This window comes from Anopheles funestus, chromosome 2RL (genome assembly GCF_943734845.2).
Source record: "Anopheles funestus chromosome 2RL, idAnoFuneDA-416_04, whole genome shotgun sequence".
NCBI classification, from domain to species: Eukaryota; Metazoa; Arthropoda; class Insecta; order Diptera; family Culicidae; genus Anopheles; species Anopheles funestus.
In genome coordinates, this window is record NC_064598.1 from 40,339,236 (window position 1) to 40,353,787 (window position 14,552).

Below are 14,552 nucleotides of genomic sequence, written 5' to 3' on the forward strand. Positions count from 1 at the left end.
CAGAAAAAGCAGTAATTAACGCCTTCGTTACTCATTCAGATTCTTGTGACCTTTTCACCGCCAGCATGATTCGATCTACGCGCCTAGTGTAATGTAGTTAATCAAAGTTCAGCTTGCGATTGCGACTTATCACCGATGCGTACCAACACCCCCCCAACGTTTATCGGTTACTACTGATAAGTTCCCGAATGTGGTTTTCGGAAGAAAGTGACGGAATGCTGCGCTGCCGGATTTATGAGTTTGTAGTTGATACGCTGATACACTGTGACCGATAGATAAGGTTCGCTCTGTGCCAACGCACGGTCCGCCAATGGTCCGAGGGTCGATGTGTTTCAATTTCATTTCAGCCCTTTGCTAGTGAAGTTCGTTCGCTACTACACTTGGTACGAGGTGAACAACAGTCGCACTAAGTAAACCGGGGCCGTCCCAGAAAGGAAGTGAATCGGGTGTCGTTTTTTGACCTTTCTGCAAACGGTTGCTACCGAATCATTAGAATTGCAACGTTTCAAAGCGTGTGTTCCCTTCGAGCCGTGGTGGTGGTGGGTTTGTAGTCGTGATCTAAGTAAATCTCCGGGGTGTAAGTTACTGTTCCGCTAGATAGCAATCCCCGTTAGAATATATCGAGTTTAGCGGGTTCCGCCCAACAGGAAGATAAGTGGATTCTTGTGTGTGTGAAAGAGAGAGAGAGAGAGAGGGAGAGCGAAGAGAAGGAAGTTTAGTGTACGTAAGTGCATGTGCAATTTTATTTCTCCATCGTCACAGTGACGCGGCTGCTGTAAACCTTACACCAGACGTGTCAGGTCAGGTCGGTGGTTTTGCCGGTATAGTAATCATCATCGAAACGCAACTGCGCACCCCCTGTGCTAGTAGTCGCGATGGAGCTGTTACTGAAGCTAGTTGCGCTGATCCTCCGCGTGATCAATCTAGTGCTCGAACCGATCTTGGCGTGGTTCGGTGGTCCTCCCCGTACGGAACCATTTCCGGCGATTCAAAACGATCTCCTGCGGGTACCGGCTACGGAACTAGCGGAAAGGATACGTCAGCGTCAGGTTCGCTCGGTGAATGTTGTGCGTGCGTACGTATTACGAATTCGCGAAGTGAACCCGCTCATAAATGCGGTCGTTGAAGAACGTTTCGAGGCTGCTCTCGCTGAGGCAACGGAAGCGGATGAGCAAGTGGCAGCGTGCGGGGGAGACGAACAGGCACTGAAGGTATTGGCCACAACGCGCCCACTGCTCGGTGTACCGATCACGGTGAAGGAAAGCTGTTCGGTTAAGGGACTTTCCCTCAGTGGCGGTGTTGTGCGACGTCAAAACTTGACGGCCGACGAGGATGGTGTAGCGGTCGGATACTTGCGAAAGGCGGGCGCCATTCCATTGCTTGTGTCCAACACGCCCGAATACTGTATGGCGTTCGAATCGTACAACAATGTGACCGGCAGGACGGTGAATCCATACGATCCGCGCCGTACCTCGGCCGGTTCGTCCGGTGGCGAAGGTGCACTGATCGGTGCTGGTGCATCGGTGTGCGGTGTCGGAAGTGATCTCGGTGGATCGATTCGTATTCCAGCACTGTTCTGTGGCATTTTCGGACACAAACCATCGGCAGGTAAGGCATTCGATTCAATGGCAACCCGGCGGTATGTTATCGGAAACAGGGTGATTATCTTGTGCGGGTCATTTGGAACTGATAAGACGCCGTGCATGCATTACTCACTGTTTTTGACTCACTGTACCACATCGTACGAATGTGTTATCGTACGAAACCAGCAGCGGTCGAAATGAATGTTTTTCACATAAAAAAAAGTTTCTGATCCCATGTGAACCCGGATACACCCCGGCGAGATACACCTTGCCTCCAGTTTGCCCTTTTTTGCTCGTTACTATGCAACAGGACGGAATGTAAGTCACGAGAAGCTTGTACGCTTTAAAGCATTCCGAATATAGAATAGATTCGATTTAAAATCAGAGAACCGGGCCACTGAGGCGGAACGGATTGTCGAGTACTGGGGTAATTCGATTGACGCATTTAAGTGTAGAAATAGCCTAGACCGACGACTATGCTAATGAAAGGCTTATTTATTGCGTTTACAATTACCAGTCCGATGCGGTGGTATCGGCCAAATGGTTTAGAGTTTTGTCGAGAAAAATGCGGAAATAAAATCACTTTGTGCTCCAGCAAGTAGCTTCCAGTGGTGATGACTCTTTCTCCCCCTCCCTGAATCACCCTTTTTTGGTTAGCGGCCACGTCAGGTATCATGGCGATTTTATCAAAAAAGTGATGCAATTTTGATACAAGCTGCAATGAAGTTAATTCACCGTGTGAATGTTCAACGTATGTATCACTATCAGTCAGATACTAATTTCCATGGTAGATAACGACGATACTTAAACCATGGTATCGACAACAGCATGACGCTTACGCAGGTAGTCACCCACTGGCCGATTAAATGCTATGATTTTCTATGACTATTATTTACCTCAAAAGAAAGACCATGGTTTTTGATAGTGTCTCGGCAATTTGCACAATGGACAGAGCGTTTGTGCATGCGTGATTGCATGCATGATGGCGTACAATTGCAACGTGGTGGTTTCGTCCCTGTGAGGTGTAATTCCTGTGATGGCAATATTTATCGCACAGCCATGGAAGTGGGTTAGTCGTATGAAATGGTGATTGATGGAGGCTTATAATATGGAGGTTTTTGAGCGTTTGAAATCTAGCGCTGTTTCCCCTTGTTTTTAATATGCAAACACCATCACAAACAAAAGCTTGTTAGCCTATTACGTGCTTGGTGGGTTATATTGATTGGAGAGATTGGTGGCAATTATGCAGGTCAACCCTACCTTGCAGAAACAATACAATAAAAAATATCAAAATATCCAAATCCTTCCTATTACAAACATGATCATTGATCGTACAAACGTTCTTATCGTCAACATTATTTATTATTTGATTTTACATTTTACAACTTCTCTCCCCTTCAGGAATTGTATCGATTAAGGGACACATGCCCGTCTGTGCCGATGCTCACTTCGACCAATACCTTTCGCTCGGGCCAATGTGTCGCTATGCCAAGGATCTACCACTGCTGCTCGAGATCATGAGCGGTCCGAATGCAACGAAACTTCGACTAAATGAATCGATCGATGTGGACAAGCTAAAGATTTATTACCCACAAAAGCTGGATTTAACCGTTAATGCCGTACCGATTGCACCGGAAATACGGGAATCATTGCGCAGCGCATTGAAATACTTCCAGAACAAGGGAACATACACGGAACCGCTGAATTTCCGGTACTTCTGTGACAGTATGCAGATAGCGTCGACCGCATTACAAACGCTCAAGGATGTACCGAGTGTCTTTGCGACTAAACATCCTAATCTGTTCTGGGAATTGGTAAAGGTGGTATTGCGCCAATCGGAACATACTTTCGCGACGATCTTCATGTATCTGCTGTCTGCCTCAAAAGCTACCGTTAGCGAGAAGGACCGCGCCCGATATCTTCGAATGGGGGATGAACTGAAGCAAGAATTCACGGTGAGTGGTCAAGGTCGGGGGACGTAAGTGATCCAGAATGAAGTTAGCTAATTTCTTACTTTTTTCTCCCTCTTGCTTGTGTTTCGCACAGAACAAACTTGGAACAGACGGTGTATTTCTGATGCCATCCTTCCCGAAGCCAGCCCTGCGCCACTGGGAATCCTTTGGTCACGTCACAGGTTTTATGTACACGATGATCATCAATGCGCTTGGATTTCCTTCAACACAAGTACCACTCGGATTTAATCGGGATGGATTGCCAGTCGGTATACAGGTGGTGGCTGGACCAAACCAGGATCGATTGTGCTTAGCGGTAGCTCAGGAGCTAGAAAAGGCATTCGGTGGCTGGCAGTCACCAAAATAGTCACCAAAAGCAGAACACATACTGCAGGCTGTACATTAGACTTAGGTGCAGGTGTTATAGTGAAAAAAGGTCGAGATATGTCCGCGTGTATTCTGACTGTAAGAGAATGAGGAACCAACGAACGAATGAAGAAATGACATCCGATACCGTGTGCCTGCTTTCGACCGGAACATTTCAGCTTTTTTGTTATTTTTTTGTTTTGAGTGTGGCCATTAATGACGTGCATGCGTAAAAGCACACAGAGTGTGTTGCTGGTTGTCTACTGTGCCAAAGTTAGTACCGAAATAGTGGTGTTTTTGTCAGTCAAATAAAACTATTACTTATTACGGAATTGAAGAAACATTTACCTTAAGCGTGTTGGTAAGTGTTTTTTTATTTTGTTTCCTAAACTAAACTTGTAATCAGTGTTTTATTTCCTGACAAGTCACTTACTTTTACAAAATTTATTAAGGTATGAGTAATTTATTAATTTATGCATTAAATATGCTTATTTCTTAATTCACGGCAATGTTTCTTATGCTCAAATTGGTTCGTTACAGTGGTTTTTTCAAACCGGTTCCGACGCGCTCGTACTATTGCAACCTGCCTCAATGTAAAACCTTACCTTGTCTCTCTGTTTGTCTGTTTGTCTTTAGTCATCGTCCCGGTTGGGGATATGGTGAGGATTTTGTAAGGATTCCTTTCCGTTCCATTGATGGGGAAACCATCGTGCAGCGACCCTTTGCAATGTTACCGACAGTCATTCGGTGTAGATACGTACAGCCAACCTGTGTGGCCGGTTTGGATGCAATTTCTTGGTGAATTTAGTTTAGGTGCAAAATCCACACGGCGGAACTGAATCAGTCATCTCTTGAACGGTGGAAAGGAGAATCGGGGCAGGTGTCTGTGTTTTTTTTGGGTTGTGCATTCAGGATTATGGAACTGCAGTGTTGTCTTTGACGCCGGTGCATTCTAGTCATGGCCTTCCAGAGTTATAGCTCCTCGGACCAGTTACTGCATCGCCAGCGGGAACGGATTTTTGGTGGTGGTGGTGGTGGTCTCAATACAACACGGAAGCTGTCCCTCTTCTTTGCCACGCTCTGTGTGGTCGATCTGTTCGGTGTGTTTCCTATCGTAGCCCTACCAAAGTCGATCATTTCCTGTGGATTGTACGGCGCACCGTTGGTACTGTTCGTGATTACACTGCAAATCTACACGGCGGTCGTGCTGGGGCGTTGCTGGACCATTGCCGAAAAGTTGGATCCATCGATAGTGGCTAAAAATCGATATCCATATGCAGCGATCGCGGAGTTTACCTACGGCAGACGGATGAGCGTGTTCGTGACGGTGCTGCTGGATTTGACAGTGTTCGGAGGTGGAATTCCGAACTTACTAGTAGCCGCACAGAACCTGCAGCTGCTTGGGTCACGGGTCAGTGGGGGCTCGTTTGAGATATCATTCTGCTACTGGCTGTTAATAATTGGTCTGTTTCTTTGTCCGATTATGTGGCTCGGTAGTCCAAAAAATATGCGAACTCTCGCTAGCATATCGGTGGTTGTTTGTAGCAGTGTGGCCATACTTACGTGGATCTCGATCGGGGAGGATCGGTCGGGAAGTTTCACACCGTTCAAGGATATTACGCTCGGATTGCCACCATTCGTGCAGCTATTAAAAGCGTACGGCATAATAGCGTTTCAGTTCGATATTCATCCAATGTTGCTGACGATACAGGTGGACATGCAACACAAGCGACAAATCGGAAAGGCGGTACTATTTGGCATCTTGACCACTTGCACACTGTCCATGATCACTACCTTCCTGACGGCCTATCGGTACGGAATGGATGCTACCAACAACGTGCTGCAGATTTTACCCCGAAGCTGGTCACTTTACCTGACGATTCTGTTGGTAACTTTACAACTGTGTCTATCCAGCGCCGTAGGTAATTCAGCATTATTTCAACACATCGAAGATCTGCTCGGAGCTTCAAGAGGTAATGGAAAAAATACTACATTTGTCTACTTACATTTTTGCTTGTTTAACTTTGGCCTTGAACATGTTTTTTTTTTGAACACATGCTGTTGCTTGTTACAGATTTTACCATCAAAAGATGCATTATAAGATCGACGCTCGTATGGTTGGGTGTATTAATAGCAGAAATTTTACCCCGGTTCGATTTGGTAATGGGAATCATCGGAGGCACATTAACAGGGCCGCTCATCTTCATTCTACCTCCGCTGTTTTACCAACGCATGCTGGAGCTGGAGAAAATCTACAGCCAGGAGCTGAAACGATCGTACTCAACCGAATCCTCACAGATGTCGGACGATCATTTGGAAGATTCGGACATCGAAACAATCGGTGACTCACGGCGCAGCTGGTACGGTTCAATTGGATCGCAAGGATCGACATTGTCCATGGCGAAAATACGAGACAATTGTAACAAATGGATTGAACTGGTGGCTATTCGCTGTAAGCAGATATGCCACTTCATGTACAGTGATTGCATTCTGGCGGGATCGGTAATTGTGTTTGGGATAGCAGCAACATTGGCATCTACGTACTACAACATGTTCGACATACGAGAAACGCAGCTGTGGTTTTCATGTCTCAGTGCTTGGCGACGATGAGCAATTACTGCAATGTACATTTCGCCAAATAAAAAAGCACATTTCTAGTAGAATGCGATTATTATAACCACCATTATCTGTATAATGATTTTGAAGAGGCGAAAATGCAAACTTTTGCAACAAGAATAACTCCATCCCATTCAGCAGATGGAGGTAAAAGCTTGTGACTGTGGTAGGAGTGAAAATATCAATCTAAACTATTATTTTGAGTTAATAAAATGATAACATTTGCGTGGCATATTTAATTTGCCACATTGAATGCATACTCTTAAATGTTGTTATTTTAATATCCTCGCGTATCCCGGATGGATATTTTTCAGCTGAATAATTAAACTATCCTTGAAAAGATGTGTGCTGTAGTTCTTCAATGAAAATACAAAATTGTTTGGAACCAAATTAAAAACGTCCATTATTCAAAACTGTCATCTACAGTAAATATCCGAGTTACGCGGTTCTCGACATACGCGGATTCGGAGATACGCGGTTTTTAAAATTTGACAGAAAGAGGAGTTTATAACTTATACTTTATACTTTATGTTTTATAGTTATATTTTATTCGTTCCTTTATGAATTTAGTTATTTGTAAACTTTTATTACATCAATAAAATAATTTTTCGTTCCATGCATAATGAATCAAATGTTATTGAAAATTATGTTTAACACATTCATCGCCGTAGATTTATTGCATTTTTTGACACGGCGTTGAACGTGTTTTTTTATTTCACCTAACAACGGCCAGGCCGTATATTTTAAATCGTTGAACGTGTTAAATATGATTAAATAACGGTCTGTTTTGTGGGTAAAAGATTTTTGTAGTCCCCCCCCTAAGGGTTTGCTGCAACCCTGACATATGGCACGGTAAGTTTTGGAACACTGTCGGGGGTGTTGGTCATGCGATGTGAAATATTTTTTGTAAATAAGATTTGTTTACCTTTTCAATTTTGGTAAACACGGGTGGTTTTAACACGGCTAGCCAAAAGCAACGGAACATAAAATGTGGAAATAGATTTGCAGGCATATATTTATGAGCGGAGGCATTTATTATCTCAAGTTGTATGGTCGAAAATCATAACTTTCTCTGCAAGGTAAGCAAAGTATTGAAATAAAAATAAGTGGCATGATTTTAACACATGCAATGTATTTTATTTCAGCATTTTCAGAACCCGAAGGGTGTAACACTTCGAAATATCTACAGAGAAAATGTGTGGCCTTTTGCAGCCCGGTTCAAACTACCTCGAGGTCTGGTACATCCGAGGCGATTAGTGGTCGTGAAGTTAGGAAATATTAGATCGTTAGGTGGAGAAGAAATAGTTCGTTGCCAATTTTTGCTTGCCGTTACATTGCAATCGTACATTGCAATCAAAACGATTCCGCACAGACCAGATGCTCGGTAGTAACCCGATAATTCAATTTATCATATATTTAATAAAATATAAAGACAAAGAAAGCATCCGGTAAACTATAAGTACCTACCAATCAATTTTTGTGATGCAACCAAATGATGACACAGGCTACTGAATTGAAAAACCGGAGGGCTTACCTAGAGGCCAAAGGCTATTACTCTCTTTCAATCAGAAAAGAGTTTGTTCCTACGATCAATGCCACAAAGTGAAACGCTGATAATATGTATGTCGGTAGTGTAGCATAAATGTTAAAAAAAATCATAGGCGAACTTATGTTTGCTCCGTATCAGTTTATGTTTTATGCTCATTTTGCACACTCACTACATTGCACTTTAAAGACTATTTTCGGACACCATGGCGTTGTGTTGCATTATAATAACGGAACTATACATTCCCTATAATGATGATCAGGTTTATGTACATTCCATTCAACGAAGGATAACGATGGAGAATGAAGTGATAAATATGATCCTTGTTAGGTTGAATAGTGTTCTTGGTGCATTCCAAGCAAGCGGCATAGTTTACAAACCAGTTATGTAATTGAAATACACATTGAATACCTATGCTAGTAAAACGGAGCATATACTGAACTGCAGAGTCAATACGTGTCGAAATCTTTTATGGGTAAGAAATGATTAGCGTTATGGTTAGTGCTTGTAAAAGCAATTTCGGCCGAATTGTTACTTATTTTAAAATGTAAAAGCAAGTTTTCTACAAGTGGCACTCAGTTTCAATTGTACAGTTTCATATTAACAGTAATCATTTTCTACAATTGTAAACTCGTCACAGCTATCACATGACGTCATAACGCATTCGTTACAACAGATCTCTTGAAGCTTGCCGTATCCATTTCGATCGATCAATCCGTACATATCTCTGGTAATTATGATTTTCGGTGAACCTCAGCAGTTCCACACAGCACCGAGATTTTTTAATTTACGGATTTTGACGAAACAGCAAATTGTCATTAAAACAAACTGCGAACACTGGTCGTGAGATCATTGTACGACCAGACGTCGGGAGTATTATGTACCCAAAACCTATAGTCTAGTTTTTACTTAATCAGCGGCAAGTGTCTCCTCACCTAACGTAAGGCGTCAATGTCTCCATCACTTCAGTAAGGGAAATCTCTTTTAGATTTCCAAATGATCGTTTGGACGATCAAGTGCCAGCCAAAAGTAAATGTAAACGCACCCCGAAAGTATGAGCATGACCCCCGATCCTATATTACACTTGCTGAAAAATCTTATAGAATGAAGAATGGTACAGATGAATGATACTATGTATAAAGTACATTTGCATAAGACATTCTTGCCCTGTACTGGTTTTTTACCTGTTCCATTCGAAGTGGTTTGCTCGTATGAACTCTTACAATACAATTTCAGTCGATATTTTCGAGTCATCGAGTAACCCTGAGATGGAAATGATTTTCCAAACCGATATCGCTTTTTCACCCGTACCGGGACGTGCTAATTATATGTACTCTTATATGTACCTGCTATATGTATGTGCGAATTATATGTACTTATATGTATGTGATTTGATGAGTGAACTTTTCCGCTGTTTGTTTCCGCTATCTCCTGAGAGAGGTCCCCTTATGAGTCGCTACCTAAAAGAGGAAAGATAAACTTAATTAATCATAATAGCTAAGTTGTAGATCGCTTGTGGTTTGTTTCGAGCCCTAGGGCTACTTATAAATATTTCAAACAAATCAGAATGAGATTCGTGCTAACTGTAAACTAATAAAACATCTTGTAACAATACTGACCTGGAATGTTTGTCGATCATTGATTGTGCGATCATCCGTGGTGTGGTTGGCTTTGGAGGCTGGATCGTACCGTATTACATCGTCATATTGTTACAGCTTTGGGTTCGCTAATCCCCTTTTCCTTAATCCGTTATCCGTTAATCCTTCGTGAACGTTTCGAACCAGACCAAATTATATTTGCGATGTTCGGCCTGCTACTTGATTACTGTAAGGATTCTTCATTTTGTTAATAAAATAGGTTTGATTGGGCCTCATACGGTCCGGTGAATTAAAAAATATACACACATGCAGCTAATGCCTTCGTGTGCAGTACCCTGTACAATGGATATAAAATAAAAGGAAAGAAATAAAAAAAAAGTAATGCCCCCGATCCTGTTAGTATATGATGGTCTATAGCAGACATCATATTCCAGCCAGCACCACGTGGAGGTAGGATACGGAGTTCCAAGATAGAGAACGTTTTACATTTAAAATTTAAAAATAATTAATACATCCTCTTCTTAGCATTAGCCAGCCAGCTTGAAAGAAATTATTGAATTAAAAATGTATTTGGAAGTAAAAATGAAAAAATTCGGAAAACTTACGCTTGATCCAGACCGATCTTGATGGCGTGCATATTACCTGATGAGTAAAAAGGAAAATAAATAAGTTACACAATTTTTACACTCTCATTAGTTTGTGAAAATCATTAACATATATCACAATTCGGCATGAACAACGTAAGGTGAGATAAGTTATTATACCATGATCGCTTTTAGATATTGGCTATCGAACACTTACGCAAAATCTTGAACAGCTTTGATGGCCTGCAACACACTCAGGAAGCTGTTCTGGTTCTGCCGTTTCATTTCATACTCGCGTATGTACTTAATCAGCACTCCTCGCTTTGTGCCTTTGGATCGAATAAAGGGCTTAACCCAGCGCCACAAATTTTCGATATTTTGTGTGTGCACAAAAGGATCGCTTGGGTCCACAAAATTTTGCGAGTGGTTTATGGTTTCGTGAATAAAACCGTGCTGATCAATACCATTATATGCACGCCAACCATCGGTCACGATCGTTGTACCGGGAGCCACATGCTGGTTGATGATCCGGTGTAATGTTGCAGCATCACGTTGCTCAACCAGCTCCAAAAAAATTTCTCGCGTTTCGCGACAGATGCCGCCAACCACCCAGACTTGGTTGTTGGCTGAGACGCGACCGCGATTGTATTTCCTTTTGGTGAGGACGGATTCGTCAATTTCGACGGTTAATCCATCCCCGCCAATTTGCCCCTGGCTGCATTCAAAATGTTCTGCGGTTACTTCCCGCAGAATTGAAAACCACTTCGCAATGGCACTCTTGCCTGCCCCACACTCGGCTGCAGCGCTGGATCGCTTCGTATCCCGCGACCATTCATACGTTATCTCTATCAACTTAGATAGAGATAAACGGGAATTTTTGAAAATGCTGTCCGTACGGACAGTACACTCCCACCCCGTGCAGCTCGATGTAGGCTTGCAAATCCACTTGCACGAATTTGCCTTCCTAGTTGTTTTCAGTTTCATCCGGCGATTGCACTTGTTGCACAATTGAAAGGATGGTAAAATTTCCGCTTCCTGCAGCAACCGAACCAAACGCTGCTCGTCCTCAGTTATCTTTTTCAGCTCGGTCAAGCTTTTCACAGCGGCCAAAACTTCCATTATTATCACTTAATTTTCTCTTCCAAAACGCATCCAATTTTAATCTGTAAAGTGTATCCAATACCGTGGTATGTTTATACTAGACAGTGCTTTCGCGCCAATTTAGGTACCTATACTATCCAACTGAATAATACAAATATATCGTACGTTTTACACAAATGTATTGAATTGGCGCGAAAGCACTGTCTAGTATAAACATACCACGGTATTGGATACACTTTACAGATTAAAATTGGATGCGTTTTGGAAGAGAAAATTAAGTGATAATAATGGAAGTTTTGGCCGCTGTGAAAAGCTTGACCGAGCTGAAAAAGATAACTGAGGACGAGCAGCGTTTGGTTCGGTTGCTGCAGGAAGCGGAAATTTTACCATCCGTTCAATTGTGCAACAAGTGCAATCGCCGGATGAAACTGAAAACAACTAGGAAGGCAAATTCGTGCAAGTGGATTTGCAAGCCTACATCGAGCTGCACGGGGTGGGAGTGTACTGTCCGTACGGACAGCATTTTCAAAAATTCCCGTTTATCTCTATCTAAGTTGATAGAGATAACGTATGAATGGTCGCGGGATACGAAGCGATCCAGCGCTGCAGCCGAGTGTGGGGCAGGCAAGAGTGCCATTGCGAAGTGGTTTTCAATTCTGCGGGAAGTAACCGCAGAACATTTTGAATGCAGCCAGGGGCAAATTGGCGGGGATGGATTAACCGTCGAAATTGACGAATCCGTCCTCACCAAAAGGAAATACAATCGCGGTCGCGTCTCAGCCAACAACCAAGTCTGGGTGGTTGGCGGCATCTGTCGCGAAACGCGAGAAATTTTTTTGGAGCTGGTTGAGCAACGTGATGCTGCAACATTACACCGGATCATCAACCAGCATGTGGCTCCCGGTACAACGATCGTGACCGATGGTTGGCGTGCATATAATGGTATTGATCAGCACGGTTTTATTCACGAAACCATAAACCACTCGCAAAATTTTGTGGACCCAAGCGATCCTTTTGTGCACACACAAAATATCGAAAATTTGTGGCGCTGGGTTAAGCCCTTTATTCGATCCAAAGGCACAAAGCGAGGAGTGCTGATTAAGTACATACGCGAGTATGAAATGAAACGGCAGAACCAGAACAGCTTCCTGAGTGTGTTGCAGGCCATCAAAGCTGTTCAAGATTTTGCGTAAGTGTTCGATAGCCAATATCTAAAAGCGATCATGGTATAATAACTTATCTCACCTTACGTTGTTCATGCCGAATTGTGATATATGTTAATGATTTTCACAAACTAATGAGAGTGTAAAAATTGTGTAACTTATTTATTTTCCTTTTTACTCATCAGGTAATATGCACGCCATCAAGATCGGTCTGGATCAAGCGTAAGTTTTCCGAATTTTTTCATTTTTACTTCCAAATACATTTTTAATTCAATAATTTCTTTCAAGCTGGCTGGCTAATGCTAAGAAGAGGATGTATTAATTATTTTTAAATTTTAAATGTAAAACGTTCTCTATCTTGGAACTCCGTATCCTACCTCCACGTGGTGCTGGCTGGAATATGATGTCTGCTATAGACCATCATATACTAACAGGATCGGGGGCATTACTTTTTTTTTATTTCTTTCCTTTTATTTTATATCCATTGTACAGGGTACTGCACACGAAGGCATTAGCTGCATGTGTGTATATTTTTTAATTCACCGGACCGTATGAGGCCCAATCAAACCTATTTTATTAACAAAATGAAGAATCCTTACAGTAATCAAGTAGCAGGCCGAACATCGCAAATATAATTTGGTCTGGTTCGAAACGTTCACGAAGGATTAACGGATAACGGATTAAGGAAAAGGGGATTAGCGAACCCAAAGCTGTAACAATATGACGATGTAATACGGTACGATCCAGCCTCCAAAGCCAACCACACCACGGATGATCGCACAATCAATGATCGACAAACATTCCAGGTCAGTATTGTTACAAGATGTTTTATTAGTTTACAGTTAGCACGAATCTCATTCTGATTTGTTTGAAATATTTATAAGTAGCCCTAGGGCTCGAAACAAACCACAAGCGATCTACAACTTAGCTATTATGATTAATTAAGTTTATCTTTCCTCTTTTAGGTAGCGACTCATAAGGGGACCTCTCTCAGGAGATAGCGGAAACAAACAGCGGAAAAGTTCACTCATCAAATCACATACATATAAGTACATATAATTCGCACATACATATAGCAGGTACATATAAGAGTACATATAATTAGCACGTCCCGGTACGGGTGAAAAAGCGATATCGGTTTGGAAAATCATTTCCATCTCAGGGTTACTCGATGACTCGAAAATATCGACTGAAATTGTATTGTAAGAGTTCATACGAGCAAACCACTTCGAATGGAACAGGTAAAAAACCAGTACAGGGCAAGAATGTCTTATGCAAATGTACTTTATACATAGTATCATTCATCTGTACCATTCTTCATTCTATAAGATTTTTCAGCAAGTGTAATATAGGATCGGGGGTCATGCTCATACTTTCGGGGTGCGTTTACATTTACTTTTGGCTGGCACTTGATCGTCCAAACGATCATTTGGAAATCTAAAAGAGATTTCCCTTACTGAAGTGATGGAGACATTGACGCCTTACGTTAGGTGAGGAGACACTTGCCGCTGATTAAGTAAAAACTAGACTATAGGTTTTGGGTACATAATACTCCCGACGTCTGGTCGTACAATGATCTCACGACCAGTGTTCGCAGTTTGTTTTAATGACAATTTGCTGTTTCGTCAAAATCCGTAAATTAAAAAATCTCGGTGCTGTGTGGAACTGCTGAGGTTCACCGAAAATCATAATTACCAGAGATATGTACGGATTGATCGATCGAAATGGATACGGCAAGCTTCAAGAGATCTGTTGTAACGAATGCGTTATGACGTCATGTGATAGCTGTGACGAGTTTACAATTGTAGAAAATGATTACTGTTAATATGAAACTGTACAATTGAAACTGAGTGCCACTTGTAGAAAACTTGCTTTTACATTTTAAAATAAGTAACAATTCGGCCGAAATTGCTTTTACAAGCACTAACCATAACGCTAATCATTTCTTACCCATAAAAGATTTCGACACGTATTGACTCTGCAGTTCAGTATATGCTCCGTTTTACTAGCATAGGTATTCAATGTGTATTTCAATTACATAAC

General features: G+C 42.1%; 4 protein-coding genes across 4 annotated transcripts; 3 read left to right on the forward strand and 1 right to left on the reverse strand.

Moving 5' to 3' along the window:
* Positions 1 to 310: 310 nt before the first annotated feature.
* On the forward strand, positions 311 to 4,254 carry LOC125762989 (fatty-acid amide hydrolase 2-B-like). Its single transcript, XM_049425665.1, has 3 exons — positions 311 to 1,608; positions 2,985 to 3,538; positions 3,630 to 4,254. The coding sequence occupies exons 1-3, from the start codon at positions 876 to 878 to the stop codon at positions 3,900 to 3,902; spliced, it is 1,560 nt and encodes a 519-aa protein (XP_049281622.1). The 5' UTR covers positions 311 to 875; the 3' UTR covers positions 3,903 to 4,254.
* Positions 4,255 to 4,511: 257 nt separating this feature from the next.
* On the forward strand, positions 4,512 to 6,757 carry LOC125762990 (proton-coupled amino acid transporter 3). The gene is made up of 2 exons (XM_049425666.1): positions 4,512 to 5,874; positions 5,976 to 6,757. Exons 1-2 carry the CDS (start codon positions 4,860 to 4,862, stop codon positions 6,509 to 6,511), a joined length of 1,551 nt encoding a protein of 516 aa, XP_049281623.1. The 5' UTR covers positions 4,512 to 4,859; the 3' UTR covers positions 6,512 to 6,757.
* Positions 6,758 to 9,267: 2,510 nt separating this feature from the next.
* On the reverse strand, positions 9,268 to 11,232 carry LOC125762994 (uncharacterized). The gene is made up of 2 exons (XM_049425671.1): positions 10,463 to 11,232; positions 9,268 to 10,303 (listed from the first exon to the last, which is right to left on the reverse strand). Exons 1-2 carry the CDS (start codon positions 11,227 to 11,229, stop codon positions 10,300 to 10,302), a joined length of 771 nt encoding a protein of 256 aa, XP_049281628.1. The 5' UTR covers positions 11,230 to 11,232; the 3' UTR covers positions 9,268 to 10,299.
* A 55-nt stretch (positions 11,233 to 11,287) lies between these two features.
* Positions 11,288 to 13,730, forward strand: LOC125762993 (uncharacterized). Its single transcript, XM_049425670.1, has 2 exons — positions 11,288 to 12,535; positions 12,695 to 13,730. The coding sequence occupies exons 1-2, from the start codon at positions 11,634 to 11,636 to the stop codon at positions 12,696 to 12,698; spliced, it is 906 nt and encodes a 301-aa protein (XP_049281627.1). The 5' UTR covers positions 11,288 to 11,633; the 3' UTR covers positions 12,699 to 13,730.
* Positions 13,731 to 14,552: the final 822 nt, after the last annotated feature.

What these genes read in the sequence shown, in the direction of transcription:
- LOC125762994 (XM_049425671.1), bottom strand. Translation starts at nt 11,229, where the DNA reads ATGAAACTGAAAACAACTAGGAAGGCAAATTCGTGCAAGTGGATTTGC.
- LOC125762989 (XM_049425665.1), top strand. Translation starts at nt 876, where the DNA reads ATGGAGCTGTTACTGAAGCTAGTTGCGCTGATCCTCCGCGTGATCAAT. An exon ending in CGGACACAAACCATCGGCAG is followed by an intron (nt 1,609 to 2,984) that starts GTAAGGCATTCG and finishes TCTCCCCTTCAG; the next exon opens with GAATTGTATCGATTAAGGGA. An exon ending in AACTGAAGCAAGAATTCACG is followed by an intron (nt 3,539 to 3,629) that starts GTGAGTGGTCAA and finishes TGTTTCGCACAG; the next exon opens with AACAAACTTGGAACAGACGG.
- LOC125762990 (XM_049425666.1), top strand. Translation starts at nt 4,860, where the DNA reads ATGGCCTTCCAGAGTTATAGCTCCTCGGACCAGTTACTGCATCGCCAG. An exon ending in TCTGCTCGGAGCTTCAAGAG is followed by an intron (nt 5,875 to 5,975) that starts GTAATGGAAAAA and finishes TGCTTGTTACAG; the next exon opens with ATTTTACCATCAAAAGATGC.
- LOC125762993 (XM_049425670.1), top strand. Translation starts at nt 11,634, where the DNA reads ATGGAAGTTTTGGCCGCTGTGAAAAGCTTGACCGAGCTGAAAAAGATA.